A 13,220-nucleotide genomic window follows, 5' to 3' on the forward strand; every position below is an offset into this window, starting at 1 on the left:
ACAGAGAAGGTATTGGTGCAATGGGATGCAAACGTGCTTTTATTACAATTATTAATTACACAGCAAAAAGCCACCACTTACATAAGTCAAAAGGCAGCGCTGGCTTCTGCCTCCGCCACTGCAACATCCTCTGGCTGAAGCACAGAAGAGGCTCGCTGCGTACAGGAGGGCTACGGAAGCCAGACCACTATCTCCCTGGTTCCTCCGCTATTGACTCGGCAGGAAATCCTCTATAAACCCATCAACAGAGCAAGGATAGGGACAGACTCAAGGGAAAGAGGAGGGAGTTCCTTCCCTGAAAGTGAGATAAAGAAAATGGTGAAAGGCAGCACAATGGGTCAGCTTTATCACACAGGTCTTCCTGAACTCACTTCTGCCTGGGGGAGGGAAAAGACAAAGGAAAAGAATTCCTAAAAGCTTATTAAAAAGACAAATACATTTGTTATCCTGAGTATGCTTTTCACCTCCGAGATTACGAATACCTCTGCTTGGTCACAGCACTAACACCACTGTCTCTCAGGGTCCCACGCTTGTACGGACACATGCAGAAATGGAACAGCAGCAAACTTTAGCCCCTGAAGATTAGTCTCCATCAAAGAAAGGAGAGGGACTCCTCTAGAAAAGAATCCAGAGCAAGAACTTAATGTAAGCCGGTCAAAGTCCTTGGCAGTTTAAAGCCTTTACATTATTACTGCTTTTTTGGTGCCATATTTGGAATAGGAAGCAATTGTAGAATTGTTCCTCATTTTACTACACATGGGAGCACTTCCCTTTGTCTACTCAATGGATGATGTTTTCCCCATTTTGAGGTCAGAGAGTACTTGCATTTTGTCTTCACAAAGAAACATCCCTTCAAACGCTCACTCTGAAGTGCCTTTGTATTCTGGAAGACATAGTACTAATACAAACCACCACAACATGGCATAGTATTTTTCAGAATTCATAGCAACACCTACCAAGTACAGCTCCTACTGCTACATTCAGCCACCCCAGCAAGAAAGACTGTAAGGCAGATACCACCTTCAGCAACACATTCTCTTTGCTTTTTATGGATTTCACCTACAAACTTAGCATTCCTAGAAAATAAAGAGTATGAATAATTCAGCATGGGTAACAGTGGTGTCGTAAGGAGGCAGGATGAGGCCACACAACCTGAATTTGTTTCATTCACAAACTCAAGTCCATCTTCCCCATGACTGAGGTAAGCGTGTCCTCATGCAGCAACATCTGCTCTACTTAATGAAAACAGCACTTATTTATTCAGCTCAAAAGCCTGACAAGCTCAGAGGCCCAACAGTCTTTGTTTATTTGTGAGACGCTTCTTCTCCGTCCGCAAAAGCTAAGAAACATCACAAACATGAGTTTTTATGGCTCATCCTACAACACAGACGTATCAACGGGGTTTACCTGCCCTAAGGGGGATTCAAGTGAAGCAATTCTCATAACTCATCTCTCCACAGGGAAAATGCCAAGGACTGCAGAACACCCTTTCTGCATCTTAAGCGTCAGAGCATGAAACACTGTCACAACTTACTCTGAAGCACCTGCCTCTATGGAGACTAAGCAGAAAACAATTCCATGCAGATGTCTAACCAGGGGGGTGGTGGGAATATGGACCTTGCAGCTCCAAAGTTATTCAGCTCTAAAGTCTTTGGGTACGTACAGGGAACTAAATACAAACCTCACTTATCACACCTGCTTCCCTGCCGCCACAGTAATACCACCAAGAAGCCATTACATAAAGCCAGCTCAGACAAAATGCAGGATTTCTGGCAGCACTGTGCAAAGGCTAAATCTGAAAAGATTCTCCCTTTTTATTTTTGCTTTAAATAATTTGGCATTAACAAAGGCTTGAGAAGAAGTAGCAGCACATTCTGGATGCTGAGGTCCTGGGATGAGCGTGTCTAAAAGATAGCAGGCACTTCTAATTAAAGATACATTGAAAAGACAACAACCAAAGTTACAAATAAACCCACTACTGCATATGCTTTTCATTCAAGCACCGATAAGTAATTATATATATGGATTCCTACCAGGGAACCCAAAGTTCAAAGCAGAGAGAAAGGCAAGTGTCACTGCATGAAGCTGAACGCAAGCAAAACCATTCCGTTCCAAGCCTTTCTGCCACAGGATTCAGAGGCTTTACAGACATAATCTTTTAGAAAACACATTGTTCAAAAGCAAAAGTAAATGAAATGCAGCTAACATTTTCTTGTGCGCCACATCACTTGGTCTCTTTGTCCCTTCCTGTAGCACTGCAAGCATCTCTTTATTTTACTGAAATCCTCTTAAAAAAAAAAAGACAGAACAATCCAACACATCCGCTTTATTAATTTAAAAAACATGGAAGAAAAGTAATAGGGAAAGTTTTAGCGATAAAAAAGGGATCCTGCTTAAAAATCTATAGAACTTGTCTAGCAACATAAACTGATTTCTTTGGGTTAGAGATGACCCCATACAAAACCCCAAATTCAGAACACTCACAGTGCAGGAGGGTCTGGCTACAGACCACTTTTCTACTTTAGGTTGAACTCTTCCCTTAGATTCATGTATCCCACTGCTACCAGCTTTGACATGAGTAGAATACATAGCCCTCACAGTAAGATTTTCCTTAAATGGTAATGGATATGTTTTAGCTTTCAGGCAGAAAACCACTCCAGGCCATGTTAGAAAGAACTCTAGGGTCACAGAGTCTTATGGCTGACTCTTTAGAGCAAGCTTAGAGCAGACTGCACAGCAGTTATACAAGCAATTAAGAAAAAATCTCTTATTTGGCATTTCTCTATCAATATCTCTTGGGCCTGTGACGTGAAGGTCATTCACCGTTAAGCAGATATAACGTACGCCAATGGGTTCTGCTTGGCTGAGATGAAAGACTTTCATGCTCCTGAATATAAAGCAATGAACAGTGTTTCCAGCTGTCCCTGAAAGGCCTCATCCTCTTCCCATCACAAAACTTGGCTCTTCAGCATCATCTTCCTTCTCTTCCTCCTCCTTGCTATCCTCTTCATCATCCTCGCTGCTGACTCGCTCTTGAGATTGATCAGGTTCTAAAACCACAAACAGTATGAATTGATAACATATTCCCACGTGTCTTCCTTGTTAAGTATTTCACAACAAAATAGTCTCAGGTGCTATGCAAATGGGTATTAGGTCACGCTAATTAGTACAGATAGATAACATATTCCCACATGTCTTCCTTGTTAAATATCTCACAACAAAGTAGTCCCAGATACCAAGGAAATGTGTATCAGGTTATATTAATTCTACCGAGCGGTGTAGAGCTCGGAGTATCAAATTCTCCCTTGGAGAAATATTCCCTTACCCCCATTACCACTGTGCCAAGTCCATCATTAAACAACTCCACCTCCTATGTAACATTATTTCAAACTGAGGTAGTCAAACACTGAGGTGACAGATTATCTCATTACCAACCTCACCTCTGCATGTTGGCATGAACTTTGCAGTATCACAGAGTACTGTTAAAGAATGTAGGCACTGGGAAGCCACAGGCAAGACTCAGTGTATTTCTACATCTATCCCAGTTTACAGAAACTCCACAAGTTGCCACAAACTTTTACAGACTGTTTGGTCTAATACAAGGACAGGAACTCGTTAAGGTACGTGTAAGATTAACAAGGGTCACAGAAAACCTGTAAAGCCTGCTAAAAGACCAGAAAACATCTACTAGAAATTAAATAATGGATAATGCAAATTAGGTATGGTATAAAGTGGGACCTGAATCTAATAGCCATTCTTCTGCTTCCAGTAGCTCTTATGCCTTTACTGTTTCTCAGACCAAATCACAGCTCACGCTCTGACCAGTTACACGTAGGATTTAAGATTACTGGTCTGATGCCACCGCGTGGTGAAGTTCTGTACTTTCATTTTTTATTAGGGGTCTGTTCAATAATACAACTTTAACAGCTGACCTTATTTAGCGCCAACCTTTATTCTCAGTGTTTTTACTACTACCAAGGTGAAAGATGGCAACTCAGAGGTTTTCTTTATTCATTCAAAAAGGAAGAGAAATGCTTGCCTGCCACACCCAACAAATAAATTTCAATTAATTTAGAAAAAACCCCCTCTCAGATCTCAACCCAGGGCACACAAAACTAGAAAAAGACAAGCCTGTTCTCAGTAGACTCAGATGGCTATCAGTGGCTTCTATTGCCACTGATTTTTTTTTTTTTTTTAATAGAGCGCTACATACTGTAAAGAGCTAAGAACCGTTCTAAAGACAGGGGAGTTTGGATTCTGGCTTCCAGAAGATGATTTCCTTGTGCTGAGCAAACCCACTCCAGCCCAACAATTGGTACACAGCAGGCCCATACCACAGTGCCAGTCTCTGATCCAGCTCCCCTCTCTCCCTAAAGGGATGGGTATTCACTCAAAGGGAACTAAAGTACGTTGACTCACACTTAAATTCTCCTCCCAGTCACAATTCATAAACTTAAAAAAAAAAAAAGAACCAAAGCAAAACACCAAAAAAACCCAGTCTGCTATATTCATTTGCTGTCACAAGTAAAATTAACCTAACGATTAATTTGTCTTCCCATGTTTATATGAGAGGCTGGCAATGGTTCAGCTGAAACAAATCCAATTCTGAAAAGCAAAGCGGAAATAAGGTGGAATTGTCAGATAAGTCACTGTTCTAGCTGAATTAACAGGAACTGTTGTAACTTTTAAGACTGACTGCAGAGTTAGTGTGCTAATCCGAAGGACAACTATTTGAAAGAGTAAGCTGAAATATACTCACTGAAAAGAAGCAACAAGAATTCAAAAGTTTGAGCATTTACACTGACATCGCTGAACATTAATTTTCAAGACTGCAGGAAAACAGAGGCAGTCGTGGTTTTCACATTTATTTCTATGTGAAACCAGAGTCACGTGGAACAGATGGCACCAAGGTGGCTCAACTTCTTACACGCAAAACCATAACTCAGTTTCTTGCTGTCCAAACTGTGTATTTTTTCCACCTGTTTTCCCATACGCATTCAAGATATACTTTAAAAAAGAACAGCCTTTCACAATACTGCCTTTTTTAGCAGAAGATTTTCTAAAACTGCAGTTTGTCAGAGTAGCTGGGGCAAAACTTCCACAATCAACAAACTCAGATTCCAATGTCTACTGTCCAAAATTTCCCCTAATAAAGGGAAAATATTCACAAACAGCCAAGTTATTTATAAGATTAAATCTCAACACAGACAGCTTTCAAAGAGGAAACATTAGCTAAAATAACAAGTCTAAGGCTCAGTCTTCCTCTCCATATTTCAAGAATGCTTGGGGAACAAACCCTTCTAGGTTTCAAATACGGAACAGAACTAAGTCTTAAGAAGAGAAACTTCAATTTCACTGACCTTTTTCCTGCTTCTTTTGTTCCAGTTTATTTTTCTTAGCTTGCAGTTTCTTCTCTTTTAACTTCTGGCTATAAAGCGAAGAAGAAAAGACTTTTATGCAAATCCAATATTGTAACACTTCTGCATACTCATATCCTGAAAAAGGACATGTTACAGACATCTTGGAAAAGCAGACTTCAGAAGAGAAACTCAATTTGAATTTGGCCTCAACTGAAAATTCAGCAAGAACAAACTTAGACACATGACCAACAGAAATTTTTCTATTTTGTTTTAATCTGATAGAAATAATAAAAAAAAAAGTCTTCCCTGACACCACTGCAACCAAAACTACGATATACAAAAAACTCCAAAAACACAGAAGGAACAAAAAGAAAACTGCCCCTACATTTTAGCTACCTAGCCTGATAAACAAAAAGAGAAAATGGTGTCAAAACCCAGATTGCTGGAACTGAACACTGACAAAAAATAAAAATGTCATCATCAGTAATATATATTTTAACTGAAAAAAAATAGTGCAGTATGCTTTGTCCTTCATCACTATGTAACATTAGGGGTAAGAGGGAATGTGAGTTCTGTTTGCCTAGCAAAGGTAACCAGGCAGTCCAACGGCAGACACAGGGCAGAGCAGTCCGGGATTCATGCTCCTCTTTCAACACGACAGACAAATTCTCTTGAAACAGAGTGCCAAGTACTGTGCCTGTTAACTCAGGACAGAAGAGAAAGGGTGGTGAAGGAAGTTAGAAGGGCTTCTACAGGGGAAAGCCGCTTGGTACCTACACCATTAGACTATAGAAGGGGGACAAGGAATTGTTAGTGTTTAGGCAACATTCGCTGTTTGAACAGTTGCTCTCCATCTCAGCCGGGAAAAGCCAGCGGGCCAGATCTGACTTGCCGGCCATCTGTTGGACCACACTAAATTAAAGTAAGCTGGCAACAGCATCTGTGTTGTGCACTTTTGTGCTAATATGCCAGTGAGTCATTTTGCACAGGCCTTTCAGCAGCAGCTCTCAGCTACAAGATGCAAACCCTCCATTCTCAAAGAAGCAAGAGAGAGGCTGCTCAGGGCCAGACCCTCTGAAAGAGCTGAGCCGTGATACTCTGCTATTTCTGAAAGGTATGGTGGACACAGACTGTGGAATTTAAATTCTTGTATCACTGCATTACAATGCTCAGACTACTTCTTGAGAGCATCAATCTTGTAACTGTTTCACTTTGTCTAAAGCCTAAGAGAAAGATGGATTTATTATTGTTTTAATTTTTCCATCTAACTTGCCAGACTTGACCAGACATTTCAATGAGGTAGGTAGAAGCGGATTTTAACAATACCGCACCCATCAGTGGCCTTTTCAGTATTCACAGACTGAACTGGACTAGTCATACTGACAGTGTGCAGAGGACAGCATCAGGCACCACCACGCTCTGCTAGTCCGAATCCATATGCGTACCCATTAAGCAGCACCCATTTTTGCACTTAAGCTGCTCAGTGCCAGCTGCTTCAGATATTTATTTAAGCCAGATGTACACATAAACCTTTCCTGACATTGTTATAACAAATACGCAGCAAGGCACGTCGCAGTGGACACCGCTGTGTCAGCAAAAGCTGCTCAACCAGTCAAAAGTTATCCTGCTAGCGATGGCACGGAAAATAAACCATGCCAGCAAAGCCTGTCAAGTTTACAGCCACCTTTAGAAACCAAACGATGACATTAACAAAATTAATTTCCACAGCTAGAGTTCTCAGCTGATAGATGCAGACACAGAATGACAGTATTTATCCAAAACATGCAGCTACAGATGAGGCACATGGCTTGAGGGTTTCCATGTCAAGCCTCCTGGGAAAAATCTGCCCTTACCGCTTCCTTCTGCGTTTTGCTGTTTGTTCTTCTGCAATCATCTTATTCCTCTCCAGTTTCTTCTGGAATTCCTCATCTAGTCTTTGCTGTAATTGATCACATGTCATACTTTGGTCACAATCTAAATTAAAATACTTCTTTTTAAAAGTCATGTCCTTTTAGGGAGAAGTCTTTTAGCAAAATACAGAAGGGAGCTTTGCCAAATTTTGTCTGGCTAGTTCTTTATACAAAAGAATATCCCATATTCCTAGGGATGACTTCCGTACACACAGCATTTTTAACCTGCAGCCTTAGCCAAACATTGAAACCTTTAGAGGGAGGAATCCTCACCAAAACAGACAAGGGAGATTTGGCTTCTGCCCTAAAGGATGTTTCAGTAAAAACAAGAGAATAATTTGAGACACAACCATTAACATATGGATCAAAGGACTCCTCTTGGCCGAGAGAGACTGTAATGACAATGCTCTCTGAAAGAGCCACTATTCTACTCTACCAAGAGTTCAGAGAGAGAGATCCGGACTCTGTGCACAAGCACTTGCTTTGATTCTGTCTGTGCAAGACAGTGATATTAGGGATTTCTAGTTTTTAAAGCATTTTCAATCTAACCTGAGAAGACAACCATTCATGTGCAGTCTTACTGTGTGCTAGGACCCCAGCGAACAGAGAAGATGGAGCACGTCTGACAAAGCACCAAATTTTTCAATTCTGACAGACACCACATACCACATATTCCTACAGTTTTCCTCTGACAAGGGGTGGTTTAGAACCGAATTATTTGTGCATGATTTTAAAAGAAAAAAAAATGCAACAAACACCAAATACTTTGAGGAGAGGGGAAACTATAGAGTCCTGCTGACCTTCTCAGCCATAGCATCCATGAAATCTTGCCTCTGGTACTCTCGCCGACGAAGATGCCGGTACACGTGAAACTCTCCACTTCCAGCTCCAGCACTGGAACCTGCAATAAAAAAAGGGTTAGTCTGCTAGAAAATAATATATACTAGATGCTCATAAATGACTACAGCTAGATCCTGAGGGACAGGACACACAAAAAGGCACTGCAAGATGAAAAATCTACTAACAACACACAGAGTGTGTCACCATTTTATATAAGCTCAAATCACTCACAATCAAAAGCCAAAGTGAGCTGCAAAACCATACACTTACGGTTCACTGCAGTTTCTGCTGGTCAATTACTTTCCTAGAGAGAATCCAGTCTTAGCTGGACATTGAGGCAGCAAAAGAACTAGAGATCAAATGCACACCCCACTCTCTTCTAGGCAGAGGTGAGCTACAGCATCCTACTGAGGCTGCTTCTCACTAATTTTCAGCATAAAGGTCAATGGAAAGATGATAAAGCCCATCATATTATACTTCCCCATGCAAGACAGATACCACTGACAGTTTTTGACCATTTCTTCATAAATGAAATCCCTATAGCTCTCTCTTCCTGGCATCAACCTGCATGTTGAAGTCTCACAGGAGCTTTCAACATCGCACTCCATTCTCTTCCTGTGTCTCCTGAGCCATTGCTCAATGCAAAGCACACAAATACATGCCTCAAAAACGACACCTAGTAATTAAAACATGGCAGCTGGGACTGCAATAGGGGTGCTTTTGATACCAGCAGAATCCCAGCATGTCAGGTGCTCCCAGAAAAACAAGACAGTTCAACTCAAGCACGCGGCAAAGCTATTTGAAAAAGCCATGAGGGAATTACAATAAGCGGAACAGTTTATTCAGAAGCGTGTAACAGCTTTAGTCTAAGATCAATTATTCTGAAGTAAGAACAAGTCATCCTCTAGAAAGGATCATTAATAAGGATGAAGGTCCCAAAGAAAGACAGAACTTCTACATGCACATACTACAACTACTAAATTTAATCCCTGCAGGTAAAAGTAAAGCGTAAGCAAAATACTTGGGTCGGGTTCCTTGCACAGCTGCCAGCTCCCCGCCTGACCATATACAATCATATCCACTGCACATGTCTCCTTCTCACTGCCTGAAATTCAAACTCAAAGGAGTCAAAACAGGTACTTCAAAAGTTTCCAGAGCACTCTCAGATCCGTGGAAAGGACAGATTTACTTACACCTTGTCATCCCTACAGCAGCAGCTTATTTCACGGCACACAGTCTACGTGCTGGAGTGCCACAGGCATTGTTCACTTTGCATTCTGACAAGCAGCAGCAAAGTGGAACCCAAGAACAAAAAAAAAAACCCTTGAAAAAGCAACTCTTGAAGCACATTTCATACCTCTTTTCTCCAGCAAAATGAGCAACAACAGAAAATTGTCTCTGGCCTTTTCTGTTAAACACTTTTCTGAGTTTAATGTAGCTGACCCTGCAGTTATCTGAAGAATAGTATCTTTACCCATGACATCTCTAACAAACTCCGGGGGAGGTCGTGGTGCCCATTCATTCAGTTTTTCAGGAATTGGTACAGTCTTTTCCTGCAAGAACAAACCAACCAGTCATCAGTATCTTCTAGGAGCAAAGTCTGCAATTTTAACACATTGTTGAAAGGTGGAATATGTCTGACAACAGCCTCTTCCATCAGCTGACAGATCTCAGAAGCAGCACAGTAATTTCCTCATGCACAGAGATCAGGAGCAGGCAGAAAAGGAGAATCAGAAGGTATCCTCTTTCCCTCACATTTAGGCCTGCAGGTCAACGTACCCCAGAAGGATTAGGAGTATGTGTGCTTCTTTTCAGTATGGAAACTAGAAGGAAGCAAGCCAGCACCTCCAAGCACTCACAGAAAATGAGTACACTCCCACTACCTAGTCTGGGAAGCGATGAAAGGCATTTGTGCACCTTCCATGCCAGAGCTATGCAGGACAGGGAAGAGCAGGGAAGGGAGAACACAAGGTGCAAGGTCAGAGGAAGAACACAGCACAGGGACATCTCGGCCTCCTCCAGCACAGACACAGAAGGAGACACAGTCTCCACCCGGCAAACACCTCCTCCGGACAAGGATTGAAACACATAGTTAGAGGAACCAGGGTCATGCTCCCCACACCATTAAAAGCAGCAGGCAGAGGAAAGACCAGCTGGCAGAACACTGAGGGGCCAGTCCTCCCCCTGGGTCCCCAAAGAAGGGTCTCTCCCCTCATGGCACCCCAGGAAAGATGGGTCCTTCTCCCCTCACGGACACCGGGGTGTGTGTGGGGTATCGGCCTCTCTCCCCTCACAGACCCAGGCAGGGGGGGAGGAGGAGGCGGTGTCGGTCCTTCTCCCCTCACGGACCCAGGACGGAGGGGGATGGAGGTCGGTCCCTCTCTCCTCACAGAGCCCGGGGGTGGCGGGGTTCGGTCCCTCTCCCCTCAAGGACCTGGGGAGCAGGAAGTGTGGGGGGTGCCGGTCCGTCTCCCTTCAAGGAACCGGGAAGGAGGAAGGGTGGGTTCGGCCCCTCTCCCCTCACAGAGCCCGGGGGAGGGGAGTGGAGGGCGGTAGTGAGGGGGTGTCGGTCCCTCTCCCCTCACGGAAGCGGGGAGGAGGAAGCGGAGGTCGGTCCCTCTCCCCTCACGGACCCCGGGGCGGGGGGTCGGGTCTCCCTCTCCCCTCACGGACCCGCCGACCCGGGCAGGGGAGAGGCCCGGCAGGTGCCCTCACCGGGTTCCTCATGAGCCGCTCGAGGCGGAGGCGCTGCTCCTCGGCGGCGCTCCGCGGGATGACGAGCGGCTGCGGCTCCTTGCGGGGCCGGGGCGGCCGCGGGGCCGAGGGTGCCGCCATGCTCCAGCCGCCCCCGCGCCCCGCCCCCGCCGTGACGTCACGCCGCGCGACGCGCCCGGCCTGCGAGGCTGCCGCGGCCTGTCATGGCGGCGGGGCCCGGGCCGCGCAGTGAAGGGAACGCGCAGTGTATAACGGACCCCCGTGGGGAAACGGGGGCGTCTGGCGGGCCTGCCAGGCCCCCGGGGCACGGCCGAGGGCCGTCGGGCGAAAGCAGGCAAGCGGCGCCCGTCAGCCGTGTGCCCCGGCGGCCGAGGGCGGCGCGGGGCTCTGCCGCGGCCTTGCTGAAGGGTGAAGTCGGCCCCTGCGCCGCTTCTCCCGGGTCCCAGCTGTAGCTGTGGGGACCCGCTTCCCCCGAAACCTGCGTTTGCTGGAGCTCTGATTTCCCCCGTGCCCCCAAGCACGTTCTCCGGGCTGCAGCCTGTTCCCCGCGGGCCCGTTAGCAAGGCAGCTCTGGCACCTGCTGCGCTCTGGCCCAGCTCCGGGCTCAGCCCTGACAGCAGAACCCCGAGGAGGGTGAAAGTTCAGTGCATTTCGCACTGGCATCCTCAGCCCTGCCAAATCCCTTCCCCGTGACGGCGTAAGTGATACGGGACTTCCTAGTGCCTCCCCGGCAGGCTGCCTGCACCATCTGTTCGTGTCACTTTGGTAATTAACCGGCGCTGCCTGCATCGCCCGCAGGCTTTGTCCGCTGACAGTGATGAACGGCAGCGTGATTCCCCATGGCGCGGCCTCGCCGAGCGCTGGGAGAGGCGGGCAGGTAGTGGGGGGGACACTGCACCGTCTGTATTCGTATTCACATCTGGGCTTTGCAGGAACGGTGTCTGGACCAGCTGAGGGCTCATACACCCAGATTCACACTTGTCTGATGGGGATGGAGGAAGCCGCGAGTGGGGAAGAGAAGCCGGAGCTGGCTGTGAGACAGGCTTCCTCTGCAAGCCAAATACCTTGTCAAGCTGCTGTGGCCCTACAGAAATGGCATGGCATGTGCTCGGGCTGTGCGTGCGTCAGAGAATTAGCTACTAAAGGTCAGCTGCAATGGAAGAGGGGCATAAGCCTTTGTGTAGTTTATGGAGATAAGCTGGAGCAGTGAATTTGGGCTCTGGGTTTCAGACGGCTTCGTGCTGTGCATGTGGAGAGGGTGACAGAAAGGGGAACAGAGAGGTTGGGAATGGTTCCTTCTGAGATTTATGGGTCATTTGTATGACCTGAATTTATTAAGCCCTCATGCTCTTCTCCCTTCTGTGAAGAAAATCGGAGCTGATCCTCAGGTTCATTCCTATGTTTACAAAAGACTTTTCAACCTCTACTGAGGTTGCTATGGAAATCGCACTAGTTTATGCCTCGTGTTTGTCTTACCAACCTGATTTGTAAAAGAATGGTGTGAATTTAGGGTTGGCAGAGTTCCCAGCTGGCCGCTCTGGCCCTGAAAAGCATCCTTGCAGCCGCAGCCTTGGCTGGAGCAATGCAAACAGCTTCTCCCACGCTGTCTCCCAGCTCACGGGCTCCTGTGCCCACAGCTCTCCCAACCTTGGGTCCTCTTCAGCCCACCAGGACAGAAAACAGATACCGCCAGCCCGTACTTGGCCCCTACCACGGAGACACCAGCTCCTGTTGCAGAGGCTGGGCAGGTACATGCCCCCATCCCCTCTCAGTCACTGCAGAACGGCTTTTAGAAGCAGAGTTGCTGCTTCTAAATCGATTGAGTTTCCCCTCCCCTCTGCCGAGTCCTGAGCACAACACAGGCCAGTTTAACCCACTAGCCTGTAAGGTGTCACCCTGTTTCTTCCTCCTTGCCGCCATGGCCACCTCTCCAAAACACAGCCTCCAAAAGCAGGGGTGCGAGTGAGGAGCTGTCAGGTCTTAGCGCTCTCATGCCAGTCCCCACAAGAGGAAGGCAGAACAGCAGCCGTGCCTGCAGACATTGTGACAGCCCAAGGGCTGCAGGGAGAAGCTGGGCAGCTCGATTCTCTTGCCCAAAGTGTGACTTGCACCAGCAACAACTCACAGCCCTGGGAAACAGTAGGCAGTTGCCTGTCATCCAGCGGAGCCCACACAGTGTGGGGAAAGAGACCTGGGAGCATCTCACTCTCAAACTACATGCCTAGGGAATTAGTGCAGACTCTTGATGTGTTACGCGCATGTTACTTTTAAGATGTGTCTGGGGAGAGGGGATAAGACTGTTACCTGAGTCATAAAAAAATTAGGAAGTATTTCATCATGCCATTAAAAAACACAAAGCCCACAAAATCAGAGTGCTGGGCTGGGATTTGGACAG

General features: G+C 46.1%; 2 protein-coding genes across 3 annotated transcripts in view; both read right to left on the minus strand.

Annotated features, from left to right (window-relative positions):
- ORAI2 (ORAI calcium release-activated calcium modulator 2) overlaps positions 1 to 219 on the minus strand; it is an 18,201-nt gene extending 17,982 nt beyond the window's left edge. For both annotated transcript variants that reach the window (XM_054848064.1, XM_054848063.1), the window contains exon 1: positions 82 to 219. In XM_054848064.1, the coding sequence (XP_054704039.1) occupies positions 82 to 127 (46 nt within the window). In that variant the 5' untranslated portion in view covers positions 128 to 219. The remainder of the gene's footprint in view (positions 1 to 81) is intronic.
- On the minus strand, positions 22 to 10,983 carry PRKRIP1 (PRKR interacting protein 1). The gene is made up of 6 exons (XM_054848070.1): positions 10,826 to 10,983; positions 9,585 to 9,663; positions 8,071 to 8,171; positions 7,214 to 7,299; positions 5,361 to 5,428; positions 22 to 3,050 (listed from the first exon to the last, which is right to left on the minus strand). The coding sequence occupies exons 1-6, from the start codon at positions 10,943 to 10,945 to the stop codon at positions 2,935 to 2,937; spliced, it is 570 nt and encodes a 189-aa protein (XP_054704045.1). The 5' UTR covers positions 10,946 to 10,983; the 3' UTR covers positions 22 to 2,934.
- Positions 10,984 to 13,220: the final 2,237 nt, after the last annotated feature.

Source organism: Grus americana, chromosome 19, assembly GCF_028858705.1.
Source record: "Grus americana isolate bGruAme1 chromosome 19, bGruAme1.mat, whole genome shotgun sequence".
Lineage (NCBI taxonomy): Eukaryota > Metazoa > Chordata > Aves > Gruiformes > Gruidae > Grus > Grus americana.

What these genes read in the sequence shown, in the direction of transcription:
- PRKRIP1 (XM_054848070.1), bottom strand. Translation starts at nt 10,945, where the DNA reads ATGGCGGCACCCTCGGCCCCGCGGCCGCCCCGGCCCCGCAAGGAGCCG. An exon ending in TGGATGCTATGGCTGAGAAG is followed by an intron (nt 7,300 to 8,070) that starts GTCAGCAGGACT and finishes GATCAATTACAG; the next exon opens with CAAAGACTAGATGAGGAATT. An exon ending in GCAAAACGCAGAAGGAAGCG is followed by an intron (nt 5,429 to 7,213) that starts GTAAGGGCAGAT and finishes TTCGCTTTATAG; the next exon opens with CCAGAAGTTAAAAGAGAAGA.